Source organism: Saccostrea cucullata, unplaced genomic scaffold (assembly GCF_032062105.1).
Source record: "Saccostrea cucullata isolate Sc308-1 unplaced genomic scaffold, CSIRO_AGI_Scuc_v1 ctg16324, whole genome shotgun sequence".
NCBI classification, from domain to species: Eukaryota; Metazoa; Mollusca; class Bivalvia; order Ostreida; family Ostreidae; genus Saccostrea; species Saccostrea cuccullata.
Genome location: NW_026941611.1, coordinates 1 through 13,405, shown reverse-complemented (window position 1 = coordinate 13,405; position 13,405 = coordinate 1). Strand labels below are relative to the sequence as shown.

Here is a 13,405-nt window from a genome sequence, read left to right as displayed (position 1 = left end):
TTTCAGCTCAGGTGAGCTAATAAAAAGGTTTCACTGTAAATATAATTATTCACAGTATGTAGCAGTAAAAATCATAATTAAACCTCACAAAATTTTTGAAAAAAAGTTTATTTGTTCACATTGGACAATTTTTTTAGTGATCAGAAAGCAAAACAGCAAGTCATCATGTAATTTAAATAATATGCAGACTTCGGTATCTTTAATAACATTCATTATGGAATGTGTAAAACATGATTTAGTATTATTTATAATCACATGAATTTAAATTGTGGTCTCGGTTAAAATTGCTCAGTCAGACAAACAATTCAAAACAAAGTACCACAAATCACTTTTTATTTGTGAAAACCTTTAATTACACTTGATTGTAATAGTCTTCATCCAAAAATTTCATGATTTGCACATATATCTGTATGCTTTAAAATTATACAGAACATTTAATAACAAAAGTTTAGAAGTTTTTGTTTTTCTAACAAAAAGTAAATGACTATATTATAATCTCCTAAAAAAAAAAAAAAAAAAAATTTGATCTACATTATTCATAAACATGACGTGTTTAAGAATAATTTGCAGTAATCATCAAATTTCACTTCATCATACATAGTACATGTAAGGCCATGCAAAGTTAATTACTTGGTTCTCAGGCCTTTTTTCAAGAAATATGATGAGGGAGGGAGGCATTTTTTTTTCTTTTTTATTGCCCCCAAAACATGATGAGGCAGCTTTTTACATTGTACAAAACCTCAAAAAATGATGAGGGAGGTGATTTGGTGTTTATATTTTATTGATTTAGCAATAAAAAGGGTCAATGAGGCACCCTTGGAAGAGATGAGGGAGTGCCTGAGAACCAAGAAATTAATTTTTTTTTGCCTAAATGAAGCGGTTTTACATGTTCATTCTGAAAATGGTCCATAGCTGCATCATCCCATCATAAATGGTAATGAACAGCATTCATTTATACAATGTATCTAGTGTATAAAAGTCAATATGTAACTTAAAAATGTTAGTTAAATTTACACTTTGAAAAATCCATCTCTGGATGCTGCTTCATAAATCTGCAAAAAGAAGAGGAGAGAATGTTTAGCAATTGATAAAATATTTCTTCCAAAACAATCAAAATAAACATTTACTTTCTCCAAAAAATAATAGAAGAAAAGTTAAAACCTACTAGGAGGACTCCCTTCAAAATTTTTGCATTTTGCAAATATTTATTTATTCAGTAAATACTGAATAGATTGGGCAACAGGCTTAAAGCCTATAAATACCCTCCCTATTGCCTTATCTTAATATGTCATTTAAAGTATATATATATATTTACAAATATCTGTCTGATGTACTTTAGTTTAGTGTTTAGGGTTATATTCAAAATGGGAGGGACACATGAGGAATTTGCCAATGACATGTATGAGGCAGTGCCATTTTTTGCCATAATCTCTTTTCAATTTTAGATTAATATTTTCCTGTGTGTTGGGATATGACATCAATATTTAATCTTTTATGAACAATTCTGAAAATACTTGTGTTTTATGCATACATGTATGGAAACAAATAGAACCTCCTTTCTGAAATTAGATTAAGTACTCCCAGATTTCTCAAACAATAAAGGTATCGTAAGCATTCTTCCCCCCCCACCCCCACAACTCCCCCTTCTCTAGGTTCACAGAGTGACCTACTTTATGAGAATTTCCACACCCCCCTTCTGAGTGACCTACTTTCCGAGGATTTCCTGTTTTTTCTGGTCCTCTGAGGTGGGCAGACCCATCTCTCGCTGTCTCTGGTCGTACATCATCTTCTCCACCAGTCCCCGCGTGTCTCCCTCAAGGTCCGATAACTGAAATCACAGTTTTAATAATCACACAAAATTCCAACATCCTGCAACTTTATGTACAAATAAAGATGCTAAGAAACCAATTAAAGTTCATGAAAGCAGCATATTAATGTTCACCCCATGCTATACAGTAAAATTCTATATGAAAGCTATAAGAAGATATCTTGTTATTAATAAATGCAAAGAAATTTGCTCTAGGATTTTTATTTTATCAAAAGTATCGTGTTTTGATTCTTTTGAACAAGTTTTTCATGGAGATAAAATAAATTGACAAAGCAGATAGTGCAGCTTTACTGATGAAGTCTGAAGTACCTTGGATGGTTCGGGGTTGACTTTCTTGGTGTTGATTTCTGGATCTGTCATTATTAATTTATTCCACCACTCCATTCTGTTAACCTGATGAAGAAAAAGCTAAATTACAATTCAACCAATCATAATTTGTTACCAGTACATGTAGATCTATTCAAAAATTGTTCCTACTTGTACTGTCCAAGCAAAAAAAAAAAAAAAACAACACGTTTGTAAGTCAACTAAAGGTCATTTCGTCAATTTATCTACCTTGATAAAAAATCCAATCTCAAATGGCAAAATAAACAATATCATCTCCAAATTTATACTCTCTGACCAAAATAAAAAATGCAATGATCTGTAAGTAACAATGTATAGTTTGCTATTTCAAATGATGAAAACAAGAAGTACATCTGTTTTTACCTTTTCTAAGTTAAGGGTGATGTATTTCTTATTGTCAATTGTCCACGTTGACTCCTCCACTTTAATTTCATTAAATGTCTCTCCATCCATAATAGGAGGGTGGCCTTTAAGACCAACCTTTAAATGCTGAAACAAATTCAAATCTTTGATGAAACAACCAAAACAATATTATTTCATTTTCTTTACACTTACTTACTTCTACATAGTCTATCCAAGATGGCCACAATTAAGGGATAGTTATAGTTCTGAATCCTTCAACTTTTCAGGCCTTTAACTATGCAGTCTCTATAATTGAAGATTTAATAAATCGTTTCTATACATAGCACTCATGATGTTCAAATAAATCACATTACCCTTTTTCTTACAGTTTGCATGTATACATTGTACATGAGCAATTTATGCACTGTGACATCATTTAATGCAAAACAAACTTACATCATTTTACATTTTGAATGCATGCTAAAATTTTTTTCTTTATCACGATCCTTCAAAAATTGCTGCTTTTAATCGATCTTTTCTTAAATTAGTTTAGATGGCTACCTCCTTGTAGTTTATCACTATAATCATCCAGAACACCTTGGGTCTTTTACAGAAAAAAGTTTTTCAATGAAAGGTCTGAGTTGTTCCAGAGGTCATTTGAATGTTACATTAATACAGGTATATGTGACATCACTATTTGCATCCTAGTGAAATATTTATTGCAAGTTGTTCCTTAAATGCAATTCAACCGGGAATTTAAAATATCATAGTGTTCACTGTTAACCTATTGTAAACCAACTTTTATTCACGTGTGAGAAATATCTGCAAGCATCGCGACCTAAATTTAATCGGGTATAATAATCAAACAAATATTTTTGCTTTGTATTTGTGAGGAATATATTTCCTCAGTCGCCAAATTTATCGTCGCAGATAAATATCAAACTGACAAATTGTAAATAAAAAATGATGTGAATAGTAGCTGGTTTACAGTATATAAAAATACATGTAAAAGAAATGCATACCTTTCTACCAATTTCCACAACAACATCTTTTGATTTGATGGGAAATTTTACATCAAACCAGCACTGGCACTAAAAAGGTGAAGCAGAGCTTAAATTATCAATTTTATCTGAAAAGCTTAAAGATATGAATTCTCTCATCCAAATCTTTATAACACACAACGCTTCTCAAAGAATGAAACCAGGACAACAAAGACATTACTGAAAGGCCAAATGCATATTTTCCCACAACATTGATTTTCATATTTGATAAAATATTTGTCAAGACAAGTACAAGTTTATGGAAAGATGATACAGTTACCAGTCCACATAAATAAATATCAGTAAAACTTTGATGAAGAAACTTTAAAATCTTTAGGCTGATGTAATTGTTAAGTCAAATATAAACTGAATGAACCTTTTTTTTTTTTTTTTTACAAAAACAATTACTTTTCTAAAATACAGAACCGTCTGCTGATATGCACGTATAAATCAAATTGTTTCACTTGCTCTACTCGTGTAGAAAACAAAGGACCTTTAACCTCCCCTCCTACCTCAATTTCCTCTAGAGTTTGACTCCAACGGTAGTTAGGCATGTCCCCGCCATTTCCAGCATTAGGGGGAACTTTCCCTTTATCAGCCTCATCCTCTTCATCAGACTGCAATTTAAATCAAAATTTTACAACTACAGAGATGAATTTCTTTCCTAATGAGGAGGTAAATTTTGTCAACAGAAGAAATAAAGCCTCTCAGAATACTAGGTGAATTTAAAATTTTGGTTTAAATATGTTATTCACAGTAAATTCTTAGAAATCTTTTTGGACATCTCTTTATCAATGGAACTCTGGAACTCCGAATCTCTTAACTAAAGTAAATGTTTCATTTCACATCAAATTTTTTATATTTATTCTACAAACTACTTTATTAAATCAACTTAAGATCCACAAGTCTTTTTTCTGTATAACCTTTTCTTTGTCTCCATTTTCTTTCGATTTTTCCTCTTTCTCTTTTTCTGGCTCAGGCTCTGGTGCGGGAGTTTCTTTTTTCTGGTAAAAGAAAAGAACATAGGATATTACTGTCTATATCCATATGATGATGAGCTTGCTACAGCCAACAAAAAAAATTACTTTTCTATTCACTTTTTGACTGAAAGCACTGTATTTTAATTGTATGAACATGCAGAAATGAAGAAGACTTTGATCTTAATTGCATTTTAAATCCATGAGAAGATTTCTAAATGCAAAGTTTAAGATAGATCAGTCTCTGTAAGAACCCCATAGTTTGATAACCAAGATGAGGTTTCTTTTTTTCATATTTTCATGCAATATAATGGGCATGAGATAATCACTTATGTACATTGTACTTAGGTATACGGCATACTTGAAGAAAGGATCTTGGACTTGCAGTATGGCAGGGGATGCTCACTCCTCCATGGCACCTGATCCCACCTCTGATGTTTCGTGGGTCCGTGTTTGCTCTGCTCCTATTTTGTATTGTTTTATGGACTTTGAGATTGAATACTGTTCGTTATCTCCATATCCTTCTTGTATCAAATCAATTTTCCTTGAACAATGAGCACACTCAAGGGAAGTTACTCTAGATTATGTCTGACAATAATTATGACTCAATAGTTGCGATACAATCTATGGATTTCGCATAACAGCTCCGGCTAAATCCCAATGATGGAAATTCATAGCCAGAAAAATTTCTTGTACAGGCGGTTAATTTTGATGGTTTTCAGCTCTTATTGAAAACACTGCCTTATCACCTATATACTACAAGTACTTTGTCAATTTATTTCTGTACCTATTTTCAGACCATTTTTACCTTGTCAATTTCTTTCTCTGCTTTTTTTCAGATCATGGCTTTATACACTGTGCCTTGCCAATTTCTTCCAGTGTTTTTTTTTCAGACCATTGGCTTTATACACTGTACTTTGACCATTTCTTTCTGTATGTTTTTTTTTTTTCAGAACATGACCTAATACCCTGTACCTTGTCAATTTCTTACAGCATTTTTTTCCCCATAACTTCATATACTGTGCATACCTTGTCGATTTCTTTCTGTATTTTTTCAGCCTCTTCGTCAGTGACCTCCTTTATTTTGGGTTCCTCCTCCTCCTTTTTCAATCTCTCCATCTCTGCTTCTTCCTCAGCTTTCCTCTTTGCGATCTTTTCTTTTCTCTTTCTCTCTTGTTCTTCACGCTCCTTCTTTATTTCCTCTTTCTGTCTTTCTGCTATCTTTTCATACTTTTTAAAATTTTCCAGCAAAATCTGTTAATCGGGAGATTAAACATAAAACATAAAATAAGTCAAAAATTGGACCACAATGATACAAGTATATTTCCACACAGTATTGATCGATTTTCAATCCTTAAAAAAAAAAAAGACAAACTGTTTTTTTTATTATTTCAAAATTCAAGCTTAACACTTCATTGAACTTATTACATGTATTATCTTCGAAGAATCCTTAAAAGATTTTTTTCAATAGAAATGATCCCTGTTTTAATGTCTACTTGTCTATTTTTATTTTGCCATTTTTAGGCTTACTTGTCTATTTTTAGCTCCTTACCCTCTCCGCCTGCCCCGGGGCACCTGCTGTGTAGTAGTCTGTCTTCCGGACCAGAAAACTGAACAAACAGTCTAGGAGCTGTAAAAGATAGAGACCATAATAAGAGTTATCTTCCTTTCCTTGTCACAATTTGTATACGCAGCATTGTTAAGGCTTGAATAAGGGGGCAGGGCCTAATTTATACGGGAAAAGTTTACTGTGACGTCACACAAAAATATGACTTTTATGTATTTCTCATTATACCTATAAATGAAATAGTTTGCAATTTTTAACTGTATTAGCATAATAAACAACAATAAAACTTATCAATGCATTTAAATAACTTGCTAGTTAAATCCCATGTGTCTGCTTTAATGGCTGTGTGATGCGTACAGTGTGTGTGTTTGTCTGTGTCTGTGCTTGTCGCTCTCGCTTTCAGCACCACCCCTGGCTAACAGTTTGCTGTGAAAAGGAAGCAAAATATGTAAGTCTTCCCTGCCAGGTATAGCCTCTCCACAGTTACACCTATGTGGCCCAGATGTGGGATCCTCCTCGAGGTAGCGGATGGTAATTGGGTACCTTGCGGCCCCAAGCGGAACCACAGGGTCTTGGAGGAGACTAGGCCCCTAAATGTACGGCATGCATGGCCCACCGGCGTGTGGATATGCCCTGATGCCTGCAATCCTAGTCCCCAGCTATGGGTAAATAGCAACAAACCGCTGCCTTGTGGATACCTTTGGGAGAAGGAAAGGCTAAGGAGTAAACCCTACAGAAATCCGTCCAGGTAAAGGCGTTAGCTGGGTAAAGCAGTTACCTAGGAGAAGATAAAATTCTAATTTAAAATCACGGGTAGATCTAGTCTCGTTAGCCATGGGAAGCCATAGATCTAGTGGAAGGAAACCATAAATAAATTACCCTGGTCCTCCAGGTTGGGGGTTGGGCAAGGGGGTAATCTCCCCTTCCTTTAAAATCATAGCGATTACAGAAACAAGGACTAGAAATATTTCTACTAACGTCGAGTCTTCAGCATACCAGCAGAATACTGCATATTTGACTGTGAACAGTGAAAGCCGACAGGAAGCTGTCCACACGAGAAGTATACTGAACACGCGAACTAAAATGAGAGTCGGTTTCTGGAACGTACGAACCATGTATGAAACAGGAAAACAGGCTCAAGTTCTGAGAGAGATGAAGGAGAACAGGCTACATGTACTAGGCATAAGTGAGTGTAGATGGACAGATTGTGGGAAGAATATTGCCAGTACAGGTGAAGTTTTTGTGTACTCTGGAAGAAGGGACAATAAACATCATGAGGGAGTAGCTGTCATCCTAAGTAAAAATGCAGCAAAAACATTAATAGATTACCATCCTGTAAATGAAAGAATCATCAGAGTAAGACTGAGAACAAAACCTGTTCAGACATCTATAATACAGGTTTATGCCCCAACAAATGAAGCAGAAATGAAATTAAAGAGGAATTCTATGAAGCTCTACAGGCTGAATTTCAAAAAGTTCCAAAGCAAGATCTAACGATCATCATGGGAGATCTCAATGCGAAAGTTGGAAGCGATAATGTTGGTTATGAAAGAGTTATGGGGAAGAATGGCTGTGGAAGTATGAATGAGAACGGTGAATACTTCGCAGAATTCTGTGGAAACAACAACTTGGTAATTGGCAGAACACTGTTCCAGCATAAGGACATACACAAACTTACATGGGTGTCACCTGGAGGGAGAGATAAAAACCAAATTGACCACATTGCCATCAATGGAAAATGGAAAAGATCTTTACAGGATGTAAGAGTGAAGCATGGGGCTGATGTTGGAAGTGATCACCACCTTGTTACTGCCAACATAAAGCTTAAGCTGATGAAGGTAGCGCCAAAAAACAACATCAGGCGAATAGATACAGGCAAGCTGAGAGAAAATAAAGTGAGGCAAGACTTTAAATTAGAGCTAAGAACGGATTTCAAGCCTTGCAATGTGGTGATTTTGATAATGAAGCGGTTGACGAACACTGGAGTAAAATCTGCATCCTGTTCAGTGAATCAAGCAAGAAGTGTCTAGGGTTTAAGAGGCAGGTGCATAAGGAATGGATTACACCAGATACGTGGAATATCATTGACAGAAGGAAAGACCTTAAAACTAAGCTATATAACACCCGCTCAGAAAGAATAAAAGAGAGATTAAGAGAACAATATTCCAACTGCAATAGAGATGTGAAGAAAGCAACAAAGAAGGATCGTACCAGTTTTATAGCAGGCATAGCAAGAGAAGCTGAGAAAGCTGCTTCTGAACAAAGAATGGGAGGTCTCTATCAGATAACAAACAAGAGATGTTTGTAAAACACTTATGCCCCCCTCCCCCCAAATTGGAATTTTTTTAAGTCCAAAAGGGCATAACTCTGTCTAAAATGCTGCGATCCTACCCAAAACATTTCTTGACCTAGATATTCAGCTGAAAAATCTATATACTAAATTTCATTTCAATATGTGCAACCTCTGCAAAGAAAGGAATGGAAACTGCAAGTCCAAGGGGCATAACTCTAACAAAAAGGATGCGATCGTACCCAAAACACTTCTTGACCTAGATATTTATCTGATATATCTGTATACTAAATTTCATTTCAAATATGTGCAACCTCTGCAAAGAAAATGAACGGAAACTGCAAATAAGTGGAATTTTTCTAAGTCCAAGGGGCATAACTCTAACAAAAAGGAAGCGATTGTACTCAAAACAGAACTTGACCTAGATATTTATCTGAAATACCTGTATACTAAATTTCATTTCAATATGTGCAACCTCTGCAAAGAAAATGAACGGAAACTGCAAATAAGTGGAATTTTTATAAGTCCAAGGGGCATTACTCTAACAAAAATGGTGCAATCGTACCCAAAACATAATTTGACCTAGATATTTAGCTCATAAATCTGTATACCAAATTTCTTTTCAATATGTGCAACCCCTGCGAAGAAAATGAACGGAAACTGCAAATAAATGGAATTTTTATAAGTCCAAGGGGCATAACTCTAACAAAAAGGAAGCGATTGTACTCAAAACAGAACTTAACCTAGATATTTATCTGAAATACCTGTATACTAAATTTCATTTCAATATGTGCAACCTCTGCAAAGAAAATGAACGGAAACTGCAAATAAGTGGAATTTTTCTAAGTCCAGTGGGCATAACTCTGTCAAAAATGGGGCGATCGTACCCAAAACAGAACTTGATCTAGATATTAACCTGATAAACCTGTATACCTAATTTCATTTCAGTATGTGCAACGGTTGTGAAGAAAATGAATGGAAACTAAATGGACCGACAGACCGACGGACAGCAGCAAAGCAATATGCCCTCCCTTCTTCGAAGGGGGGCATAAAAAGTTGAGTGGAAGGAAAAGAAAAACAAACATGCCTATGAAGGACAAGCAAGGAAATCTCATTACATCCGAAAGGGAACAGGATGAAAGATGGAGAGAACATTTTGAAGAAGTGTTAAATCGCCCGGAACCTAAAGAACTGGCACACATACCGGAAGCTGAAGCTGATTTAGAAATTGAAACAGAGGTACCATCTAAAGCTGAAATACTCAAAGCAATAACAGCCCTTAAGAACAACAAAGCACCTGGAAATGACCAACTGCCAGCAGAACTATTCAAAGCAGATCCAAACCTTGCAGCAGACATCTTACACTCATTATTCACCAAGATCTGGAATAGTAATACAATACCAACGACATGGTCCAAAGGAAATATCATTAAAGTGCCAAAGAAAGGAGATCTTACCAACTGCGATAACTGGAGGGGCATCACATTACTATCAATACCTAGTAAGATATTCAGCAGAATAATTATCGACAGAATTAAAACTGCAATAGATGACAAAATAAGACAAGAGCAAGCAGGTTTTAGGAAAGGGAAAAGTTGTTGTGACCAGGTGTTTACCCTACGAAATATTATAGAGCAATGTACAGAGTGGCAAAGGCAGCTTATAATAAACTTTATAGATTTCGAAAAAGCCTTTGACAGTATCCACAGGGAAAGTCTATGGAAGATCTTAAGATATTATGGAATACCATCAAAGATAGTAGAACTGATAAAAGCTTCTTATGTGGAGTTTAATTGCTCTATAGGCAGCTCATCAGATGCATGCTTCATAGTAAAATCTGGCGTGAGGCAGGGATGTGTTATGTCAGCTATCCTATTTATTCTAGCAATTGACTGGGTAATGAAATCAACCCTAAATGGAAATAACACAGGAATAAGATGGACACTCTTTACCAATCTTGAAGACCTAGACTATGCAGATGACTTGGCCCTACTATCACATCTGGAAAAGCATATGCAAAGTAAAACAACAAAATTACAGAGAAATGCAGAAAAAATTGGATTAAAAATCAATACCAGGAAAACAGAAGTTATGTCATTAAACACCAAACAACCAGCAAGAATATAGGTTAATGGAAACGACCTGAACAACTCAACAACATTTACCTATCTTGGCAGCATAGTAACATCGGATGGGGGTGCAGACAAAGATATAAAGGCCAGACTAAGTAGAGCTAGAGGTGCCTTCATCAGCCTGAAGAGCATATGGAAAACAAATGACATAAGTAGAAGGACAAAATTAAGAATATATAACAGCTACGTACTGTCTGTCCTACTCTATGGGTCAGAATGCTGGAGAATGACAGAAGGAGACATATGCAAACTCTCTAGTTTCCACAATGGATGCCTCAGAAAGATCTAATCTCAGCGAGATGTCGTAGGGACTAACATATTTGGTCGGACGTCCACTACGACATCTCAGTCCACTTCCACACAACTTGATTAGGGATTTTTCGCTCAGATTTCGACCGCTCGTTTCAATCAATATTGGCTGAAATGAATTATCTGCTCACTTCAACTTTTCCCTTTGAACATCCCTTTAAGTCTCTATCACGATAAAACTTTCCTTTCTTACCTTTAAAATGTTTAAATCCAACAAAATATAAAGTTGTTTATTTTTCCTCTGTAATGTCCAATTCATTTAAACCTCCGATGTTGAAGAGTTCCACAATAGTCTGCTTTGAATAATTCGTACTATAGTTCAGTCCTATAGGAAATAGTAGTAGAACGAATAATTCAAAGCACAGGTGTATTAATAGTGAGTGCAACAAGCAGCACAAAGGACAGCCCATTACCATGATCATAGTGAGCCCTTAAAGCAATGCTTGGGTGACGAGAAAATACTAGGGATGACAAAATATTCATTTTCCTTAGTCGATTAATCCATTGCATTATTTGAACAATACTTGAATATTCGGAGCAATTTCATAAAATAAAATTTCATTGTACATAATGTATTTTTAACTCAAAGATCCTTTTACTTTAATCTCTTTCAAAAGTAACATCAAATCAATGCAACTTATTCAGCTCAGATGAAATAATGTAAGAAATCTAATTCTCGAAAATGTATGATTTCCCTGTCAATCCAAATATTTACATACAATTCAGACTTGTCGAAATTTTTTAATCACTGTCAGACATTTGGTCTGACAAAGTCGAATGTTCTGTCGGACCAGTCAAACTTTGTCAGACCAGATACTTGTACCTTATTTTGATGCTGATAAAATCATATGAATAACAGCACCAAATGTCCTTTTTTATTTTCAATAGCCTTCAATCTAACAAGTTTCCTTTCTTGGGATAGAGAGTCTTTAACAAGACATAAATGACAAGTTTTATGACTTTGCTATAACAAATTTACTTAGCTATTGTCAATATCGCTGCATACGCGGCCATCTTTTCTGTGTTTGTGACCTTTAACTACGCGTTCCGATCCCGACCTTTATTAAATTTGCATTATGCTCAATTTTATTTCAAACGGTCATCAGGACCATCGTTTTCTTAAATGTTATTGGTCCATACAAATTTTTACCGGCCTTGCCCACAGGACCGATGGATTTCGACAAGTCTCAATTATTTTTAATAAGTATTTAAAAATTGCCAGCCTGGAGTCAATATTTTTAAAGATTTTTATGGGGCAAAGCTTAGATAAAATTGAGAAGGTAGGCTATCAAATAATTAACACAACTGTACTTGCCCCATGGTTGCACCATCAACAGTTTTTCGGTCTGACTGTTATGATAAGCATAGATGCCTAGTCAGTTTGAATTTAGATCAGACTCCTTAAACCATGTAACATTTTGTACGTCTAGGCATCACATGTCATTGTACACTTATAGTTGTGTTACCATAAAAATATATGACAGGTTTGATTTTAGTAAAGAACTTTACATCTGCAATTTTTATGCTATATCCATTAAATCACGATGAATTTATTTTTTCTTGGAATATCTTGTTACTGCAAGAGTGTTGTTTGTAGTAAAATGCAGTTAGTTAAAGATTGTGTGTCCAGAGGCTACTGTGAAAAGAATTCATTTGGATCAATGTGCAAGTCTTCATTTTCTCTTTGCCTAGGCATTGTCGTAAAAGCAAGCAATGCCAGGCGTTTCTCGTGCACGCTTTAAACACTTCTTGCAAAAAAACTCTCACTGCTAAGCAATATTTTATTGAAACTCTTTGTCGAAATCTACAAGTTCAATTCATCTTACGAGTACTGAACCGGCACATATACTTAAAACTTAGGAAAATACCATCCTACTTTCACTTTCTCTAAGGAAATATGAGCTTTTTCTTTTAACTAACATTCAAACAATGATAAAAACCTCGTCAATTCCCTTTTCACTGCGCTGACACATTGCCAGGAACATGCCATCAAACTTTTCTGAGTCATGTCCTGCCATTTTGCAGAGAAATACAAAAGTATTTTTCTAGATCTTTCACTAGGATTGAACGAGTCCACACCAAACCGCGATCTGAGTCAATTATATTCTTTGAACGGGCCTCTCTATTTATGTTCATCTGCAAGAGAAGCAAAGATGCAGATTTAAAGATGACACTGCGCATGTACAAAGTGAAACTTCCGTAAACAGACGAAAATGTCAAGTTTGTCACTTAGTCGAAGTCAAACGTTCCGAAATCCGGATGAAGATTTTATTTTACATGGTCAACGGTCATCTTATTGGTAAACAACAATTTTAACAGTGCATTGAAAGCAGGGTTTTTGTTTAAATTGAACGCGTCGTCATTAATGACACGTTTTCGCGCGTTGCCATGTTAAACAATCTTTATTGAGCTGCTTACGAAAAGTCGGCATGCCCCAAATATTCATAATTTACGTCTTTGATCAGACAGTCTTATCATTTTTACTAATGCTGAATTCATATAGTAAATTATGCATCTTATTTGGTAGCATTAAATTGTATAATTATTTCAATATGATTTTTAAAAAGGGAGGGGT

General features: G+C 35.1%; 1 protein-coding gene across 1 annotated transcript; it reads right to left on the bottom strand.

The window, feature by feature from the left end:
- Positions 1-996: 996 nt before the first annotated feature.
- Positions 997-12,914, bottom strand: LOC134258170 (nuclear migration protein nudC-like). Its single transcript, XM_062740716.1, has 10 exons — positions 12,771-12,914; positions 6,085-6,162; positions 5,562-5,786; positions 4,479-4,559; positions 4,068-4,172; positions 3,538-3,606; positions 2,537-2,662; positions 2,138-2,221; positions 1,710-1,828; positions 997-1,052 (listed from the first exon to the last, which is right to left on the bottom strand). The coding sequence occupies exons 1-10, from the start codon at positions 12,846-12,848 to the stop codon at positions 1,001-1,003; spliced, it is 1,017 nt and encodes a 338-aa protein (XP_062596700.1). The 5' UTR covers positions 12,849-12,914; the 3' UTR covers positions 997-1,000.
- Between the last annotated feature and the right edge of the window lie 491 nt (positions 12,915-13,405).

What these genes read in the sequence shown, in the direction of transcription:
- LOC134258170 (XM_062740716.1), bottom strand. Translation starts at nt 12,848, where the DNA reads ATGGCAGGACATGACTCAGAAAAGTTTGATGGCATGTTCCTGGCAATG. An exon ending in GTGAAAAGGGAATTGACGAG is followed by an intron (nt 6,163 to 12,770) that starts GTTTTTATCATT and finishes TATCTTTTACAG; the next exon opens with CTCCTAGACTGTTTGTTCAG. An exon ending in TCACCCTTAACTTAGAAAAG is followed by an intron (nt 2,222 to 2,536) that starts GTAAAAACAGAT and finishes TTTCTTCATCAG; the next exon opens with GTTAACAGAATGGAGTGGTG.